This window comes from Perca fluviatilis, chromosome 11, assembly GCF_010015445.1.
Source record: "Perca fluviatilis chromosome 11, GENO_Pfluv_1.0, whole genome shotgun sequence".
Lineage (NCBI taxonomy): Eukaryota > Metazoa > Chordata > Actinopteri > Perciformes > Percidae > Perca > Perca fluviatilis.
In genome coordinates this window covers 34859689-34867776 of record NC_053122.1, presented here as the reverse complement: position 1 = coordinate 34867776, position 8088 = coordinate 34859689, and the positions used below count along the sequence as shown (strand labels likewise).

The window sequence follows — 8088 nt, the reverse complement described above, 5'->3', positions numbered from 1 at the left end:
TACTTTAATGCGTTAGCTACATAATAGTTATAATAGAGTATGCTAACGTTAGATTGTAGTGGAACAAAGCAGCACTTTCTAAGGTCAAAAATCGCAGATAAAGGGTTTTGAACCAAACACTACACAATCGGACATGTTTCAGCAGGAATGTGACCCGGAATTGGGGAGAATTTAACAACACTACCAGCTAAGATGACATGTTTACTGCTGTTAGCATGTAGCTACTATAGTGGTATAGCAGTGGTCGTTGGAAGAGCTGTCATTCCGTCTTCGAAAGGACACTTATGTACGTTTACACTTCATCGCATTAATAATATACAGTCTATGGTTATTAGTCTTGATTGTTTGTATGACTATTGTATAAGAAAGATTTAATAAAAAAATAAAGTTGTGATGTTTGGTTGCTGTTGGTCGTCAAGTGTTTCAACGCATGCGTGGTACAAATCGCACAGGGACTGAGCCCAGTTCCACGCAAGCCCAACACAGTCCAACTTTTTCCTGAATGCAGATACTTTATCATGTACCAAAAAGACATGGCACTCCTTTCCATAGATCATTTCATTATTTTTTATATTTTTTAAATATTCCCCTGCTTTTTTTACGCCTACTACACTAACCTTTTCTCAGAGTCTCTCTCTTTTTCCGAAGTGACAGATAAAATCTCTTACTTTTGACCTAAACAGGTGTTACTTTATGTGAATGTATACATTTTTAAATGGTTTCTTTAACAAATGTCCTTGGTAACTTTGGCCCAAAGTAATCTGTGATAAACAGTATTATGTTTCATCTGATTATTTATTATCGTCAAATTAATCCAGCAATTATGTTTTTTAGTTCTCGATCGAATTTAACCCTCATGCCCTCCTTAAAAAAACGTACTCTCGACACCTTCGAGGCAAAAATGTCCACGCACACAAAAACTGCTATTAAATCATCATATATCAATATTTTTTTCTGCTTTTTTTTAATAAATCACTTAAACAACTTCTAACCTAATCAAAACTACCAAACATTCAATCATTTTCAGGATTTTAACCCTTTAAATGCCAGTTTATGTATTTGAAGTATTTCATTTTTTATTACAAAAAAACACAAAAAATGATTTTTTTTCCAGATAATGAATAATATCTAGATGGGGCTTTGGTGGGGATTAGAGGCTTGGATATGTCAAAGATAAGCAACAAAATTAATTTGATTGCATTAGTATTTTTTACATAGTGCCAGATACTCCCTTTGGACACCTTCGAGGCAAAAATGTACATGTCCAAAAAACATGTCCAAAAAACTGATATTAAATCATCATATATCAATTTTTTTAACTTCTAAATTGCTCAAAACTACCAAACATTTAATAATTTTCTGGATTTTAACCCTTTAAATGCCAGTTTTAAATCTTTGAAGTAACAATTATTTATGAAAAACCCAACAAAACATTAATTATTTTCCATAAAATAAATCATAGGGGAATGGGGCTTTGGTGGTGATTAGAGTCTTGGATATGTCAAAGATAAGCAACAAAACTGATTTGATTGCATTAGTATTTTTTATGTAGTTCCAGATACTCCCTTTGGACACCTTCGAGGCAAAAATGGCCCCATTGACTTCCATTATAACCACATGTTTTGATCTCACTGCCTTTACAGTATAAAACCATGCATTCTGTAATGTCAGCATTTCACTTGGAAGAAAACTAGTCATATTTGACATTACAGGTTCACGCAAACTCACACACACACACACACAAACACACACACACAGAGCTCCATAATATAACTATAATTTCATGCATCGGCCTACAAGGCCAAAATGGTTGAATCTGGTGAAATACTGTAAAAATGTCAAATATGACTAGTTTTCTTCCAAATGAAATGCTGACATTACAGAATGCATGGTTTTATACTGTAAAGGCAGTGAGATCAAAACATGTGGTTATAATGGAAGTCAATGGGGCCATTTTTGCCTCGAAGGTGTCCAAAGGGAGTATCTGGAATTACATAAAAAATACTAATGCAATCAAATCAGTTTTGTTGCTTATCTTTGACATATCCAAGCCTCTAATCACCACCAAAGCCCCATCTACATATTATTCATTATATGGGAAAAAAATCTTTTTTTGTGTTTTTTTTTATAAATAATTACATACTTCAAATACATAAACTGGCATTTAAAGGGTTAAAATCCTGAAAATGATTGAATGTTTGATATATGATGATTTAATAACAGTTTTTGAGTGCGTGGACATTTTTGCCTCGAAGGTGTCCAGAGGGTACAAAATGAATCATTTAAGTATAAAAGACATGTAAGAGTAAAAAACACTGGATTTAAAAGATTTGGCTGAAAAGAAGGATTCCTACAAAATGTCATGCCATAAGAAGTAACACAGCAAAAATTATCACAAAATGAAAAAAAAAACTTGACAAAAATGTACAAAAATGACCGAAGAGGGCATGAGGGTTAAGATGTATAAGCTCAGATCAATGAGGCATGTGGGCCATAAATAACAAATAGACAAAACAAGAATTTAAGTTAATAAAAACATCTAAAACAAAGAATAAATGTATTATTTAAATTTGTATGATGAGTATTAATGGAACGGTCATTTTGTCAGTCATGACAGAATGAGAAAGTAATTTGTCCCCAGGGCCATACAACTCTACAATGCTTCACTAAAGAGAAGAGGAGAGAGAGACTTCTCTGCATATTCTGTCTGCCTCTCCTCCCTCTGCACCACTTCCACTGCCTCCTATAATAACAGTTATGTACTGACTGTCCACAGGTCCACTGTTTACTGTTTACACTGTTTACTGGCTATATTAGCCCATATATGCACAATCCCTCCCTCCCTCCTCCCACCAGCCTGGACTGAGGTCTAACATAACTTAATACATGAACAATGGCAGTAACCCTAATACTTCAAACCTCTAATATTGACTTTTGATCTCTTATATTGTCCATATTTAATGCCGGTCTCTAGACTTTATCCTTGCACTACTGGACCTATTTCCACTACCACCATGACACACACTCTCATACTGAATCACAGGGTCAGTCTCAGAGGCGTCTCATGCTTATACATCACTTAGTACAGTCATGTGGATTTTTCATTGGATTTTTTTATTTATTTAGTATTATTTTTTTTTTATTTATTTAGTATTTTTTATTTCATTGTCCATGCTATTCATGTGGAGTTGCTTTTTTATGATCCTGTTTGTGATGTATGTGTATGTTGTGTGTGATGTCTTTAAGCGAACCTTGAATGGGGATCCCATGGGGATCAATAAAGTATCTATCTATCTATCTAACTATCTATCTATCTATCTATAAATCTATCTATTTTTGACTGGGAACAAAAAATTGGTTAACATGACTTTGAACACAACAGGATTAAACAATGAAATGGGTCTTCTCCTCTCCTACAAAAATAGATTGTGCCTTTTGTCTGTCAATGCGTGAACATGTTTACATTTAGGCTATTTCAATAGATTTTTTCAGTCAGTTAAGACAAATAATTGGGTGACAAAAAGCATGCATATAGACTATTAATTTTACATATAGACTATTAATTTTACAGGCTAACAAATAAAGTGTGGGTAAACTCTTAATTTGAAAAACAATGAATGCATATCCTGCCAATCAGATTTAGCACCACCCACAGGGGAAAATCGGAATATCAAGTGGTTTTTCTGATTTCCGTGCAAGAACGGGAAAACCAAAAATCAAGTCATAATTTCGTTTTTTGGTTTTTCTAAAAAAACGGAAAAACGGAAAAAGGAGTTGTTTTCTCGTTTTTTCGATTTCATATGTGACAGCAAAAACAAATGAACGAACGGTACCTGGACCCTCAAGAAATAACCAGGTGCATCGGAGTTTTTATCGCAAAAGACATGAGGCCATTCTCAGTCGTCGACAATGTTGGATTTTGCGAACTGGTCAGGGTACTGGAGCCCAGGTACCATATTCTGTCACGCCCGCACTTCAGTCAGGAGGTAATTCCAGCCCTGTACAACGAAATTAAAGAAAATGTGACAGATGTTTTGAAAAAGGCTGAGAGTGTGGCGATTACAACTGACGGGTGGACTTCGAGGGCTGTTCAGAGTTATATCACAGTCACCGCGCATGTTATTACCACAGAGTGGGAAATGAAAAGTTTTGTGCTTCAGACTCGCCCGCTTTTCGAGTCGCACACTGGTACAAACTTAGCTGATGTTTTAAAAGCGACCGTACAAGAGTGGGAGCTTGAAAGATCTGCTCATAGCATTGCTGTTGTTACAGACAACGCACGCAACATGATTGTGGCAGTGAGGGAAGCAGGGATGTCGCCTCATATTAAGTGTTTTGCACACACTTTGAATCTTGCTTCGCAAGCAGGATTGCATGTTCCCCGCGTCAGTCGCTTGCTTGGCCGTGTGAGGAAAGTCGTGGCTTTCTTTCACCGCAGTACCACAGCAACAGCTGTGCTCGCGGCAAAGCAAAATATGCTTGAGATCGCATCACACAAGCTCATCATGGATGTTGTAACAAGATGGAACAGCTCAATGGATATGCTGGAACGCTATCGTGAGCAACAATCTGCTATAACGGCAGCCCTCTTGAGCACAGAGGTGTGCAAAAATGCACGTCAACTCGATACTATGGATAGCGCTGACATCAGTGATGCAGAGGAAATCGTAAACCTTCTTAAACCGCTAAAAAAAGCCACCGCTGTCCTGTCTGATGAAAAGAGCCCCACGCTGTCACTCATTGTGCCCTTGAAAGCCATGATCGAACAGAGCATGACACCGGACGAGAAAGACTCCACAACTATTGCTAACATGAAGACGGCCATCCTGCAAAACCTCTCAAGCAGATTCACAGAGGAACAGGATTATCTGCTAGAGGGTACTGCCTTGGACCCCAGATTTCGGTCATTGCCCCACTTACTCCCTGAACAACGTGAAGAGGTTTTCCACCGGTTGAAGAACAAATCAAACCAGTTACAGCAGGTATGTCTGCATTACAAATTGTCTGAGAATCTGTGTATTTGCATTTGTGTGCGTTTGTCACTCCAATTGCATGTTTGTGTAACCTACTTTTATGTGTATGTAACTGAAACTGTACTTACAAGTATACCATAATTATTTTTTTTTATTATATTTTAAGGCTGTCACTGTGAAGCAAACGAAGGAGGGAGGTGCCAGTGCTGGAGATCCCACTGATGCAGCAGATCAGAGAGATATAGCACACAGAGTTGAGCCAGAACAGCCACCTAGCAAAAAGACAGCACTTGAAGAGCTCTTTGGTGCAACTTTTTCTGAACCACAAGTCACCCAGTCCAAAAGTAGGATAGAAGTAGAGATTGAAATGTACAAAAAGGACACTTCTATTCCCCTCACTAGCTGTCCACTGAAATGGTGGAAAGAAAATGCTCAAATGTACCCACTTCTTTCACCTCTTGCAAAGGCTTACCTCACAGTTCCAGCAACTTCCGTTCCTAGCGAATGTGTTTTTTCTACAGCAAGGGATATTGTAAATGCACAAAGATCCCAGCTACTGCCAGAAAATGTAGATATGCTGGTTTTCTTGCAAAAAAACCTGTAAGTAATCAAAAAAAAAGCTCTTTGTGTTGAAATTACTTGAACAGGACACTACTTGTGTGGTGTTTTTTTTTTGTTGCACTTTTACTGCTTAAAGAAGTTATCTCTTGGGCTATCCTAATTCTAATTTCATGATACAAGCAGTTTTATTGGTCAGTGACACCTAGTCAATTGTTGATTTTACATACAGAAGGTTAAACTAAATCTTGATTTATATTCAAGTATTGTACATTCTTTAAGTTGTATGTATAACAAGACAGTTATTGAACACTGTTAATGTTAAATAAATCTGTTATTTGATTTTCAGTTGAATTTTTTTCAAAATATCGTGATACATATTGTATTGTGAACCCAGTATCGTGATACATATTGAATCGTGAGCTGAGTGTATCGTTACACCCCTAGTTAAAAACCAATGTCCGGGATGGGCGCTGCGAGGCACAAGGGGATCACTGGTGTGAATAAAACACTTAAAAACCTCCTTAAAAAACCAAGTTCAGTTATATAAAAGCTGCTTAAAAGAAAGCCAGATATTAAAAGCAGGTTAAAAGAACCACCGGACAGCAGGAGAATACAATTTTAAATAAAAGGTCACCTCCACACCTGCCCTGGCCTCTCTCCTGGAGACATTACAAAATAAATTATTAAAATCAATTAAAAAAAAAGAGTTATGATTATATTGTGACGGGTCACAATATAAAACAAATTCTATCCTAATATGAAGGAATATTATTTAACATTAAAAAGGACTAAAAACATTTAAATAGTCTAAAATACTATCTGAATTACTTGCCCTTGTGGTACACATACCATTATAAATTAGTAATAAGTGCTGAGGTTTAAAATTGCTTAAAAAGTAAAATATATATAAAATAAATAAATAACCATAAATAATTTAAAATACATCATAGAATAAAACCACACTGTTAGCCAAGCATAAAACCAATGGCATGTGTATTATCATGTTAAAATCTTGAGGCAAATAATTCAATGTGTAATAATAAATGATGATGATGATGATGATGATGATGATGATGATAATAATAATAATAATAATAATACATTACAATAAAATTTATTTTAAAATATAGATAAAGCAAAAATTATAAAAAAAAATTATAACAACCAAGGCATTTTTTTAAATATTTATAAAAAAAATCCGTAAAAACATATTAGGTGGGACCCCCTCTGCAGGTGGAATCATGCTATAACAGATATAAATATGTAAATATTAGAACAAATACACAGTTATTATTAAACATAAATATGGATTAAAGCAATAAGAAAAGTCATATAAAAAATAAAACGAAGGAAACAAGGAAAAGAAAGGAAGGTGGGGGAGTAAAAAAATTGGTTATGATGCGCTGCAGAGGAGGTCCAGATAAAACCTGAGGTCCCTGCCTCCATCCTCCCTGGAAGTGGTCCAAAAGTTTAAGCCTCCTGTGAAAGGTGTGTAGGGCCCCCCCGCCCGAGCCCCGGCCGGGTAGGAGGTTTGGGTGTAGTGATGAAAGTGAGGCCTTTTTCCAGTATCTCCAGCTGTGCGGGTGTAAGGGAGAAAACAGTAGAGAGACTGGTTCTGTTTGAATGGATGGGGGTTGTATTCTGACAGTTGGTCCCCGTCATTAGTTAATTGCTGTTTCCAGTACTTGAACAACATCTCGGCCGTGTCTGCTGTCCAGTGAATGTTGTCTTTGGCTGTTTGGAAAAGAAATGGGTTGATTTCTGCAAGAAAAGTATATTTGGAGGTTATTGTGTTATTGAGGGCCTATTGCCGTCTGTTCAACCTGTTGGAGAAGTTTAGTACAGGGATGGTGCTGTTAGGAAATGTAGTGTGACCAGTTTTTACCATCTGCTGTAGCTGTTTGAGTATGTTAGTCTGTTTGTGTTCAGAGAGGCAGTTATTAAGTCCAAATGAAAATATGACGTGTTGTGTGTCTGGTTGTGGGTGTAGTTTTTTTAAGATGGCTGTTATGTGATGGAAAGTAGCTCCGGGGTAACTGTCAACCTGTATATGTGGGTCTGTGAAAGACGGAATACGTGAGAGGTTGGAGTCCCCAAGAAAGAGGGTCCGCTTCCCCACCTCCAGCGACCAGTCTTGTATTTTTTGAATGTGTGTGGGTGTGTGTGTGGTTACGGGCGTCCTGGGGAGCCAGGCGCTGCCGCAGAGACCCTCTTTGGGATAGAGGTGGATAACTCAGATGTTTGGGGTGGAATCAGCTTTTTGATTTTCATTTGTCCCTTCATCATCGTTTTGATACCAACTTCAGTGATTGGGTTTCTCCCACAGGGCCCTGCAGCTAACAGCTCTGGCTCCCCCTGCTGTTGGTGGGATGTAATGGACTCTGTAGGTGAAAGAGATGAAATGGTGTTACTGCAAGGCAGAGCAACATTGGTTATTCCATTGCTGTGTGCAATGTGGGTTGTGTCAGGTAGTGAAGGTGGAGGAGGCAGAGGGGCGGGCAAGGGACTCATTTCCACTCCCACCTGTCGTCTTGGGTTACGTTTACTTACTTAC

The 8088-nt window shown here is 37.5% G+C and overlaps 1 protein-coding gene across 1 annotated transcript; it reads left to right on the top strand.

Moving 5' to 3' along the window:
• Positions 1-4149: 4149 nt before the first annotated feature.
• Positions 4150-5725, top strand: LOC120568778 (E3 SUMO-protein ligase ZBED1-like). Its single transcript, XM_039816476.1, has 2 exons — positions 4150-4982; positions 5140-5725. Exons 1-2 carry the CDS (start codon positions 4287-4289, stop codon positions 5575-5577), a joined length of 1134 nt encoding a protein of 377 aa, XP_039672410.1. The 5' UTR covers positions 4150-4286; the 3' UTR covers positions 5578-5725.
• Positions 5726-8088: the final 2363 nt, after the last annotated feature.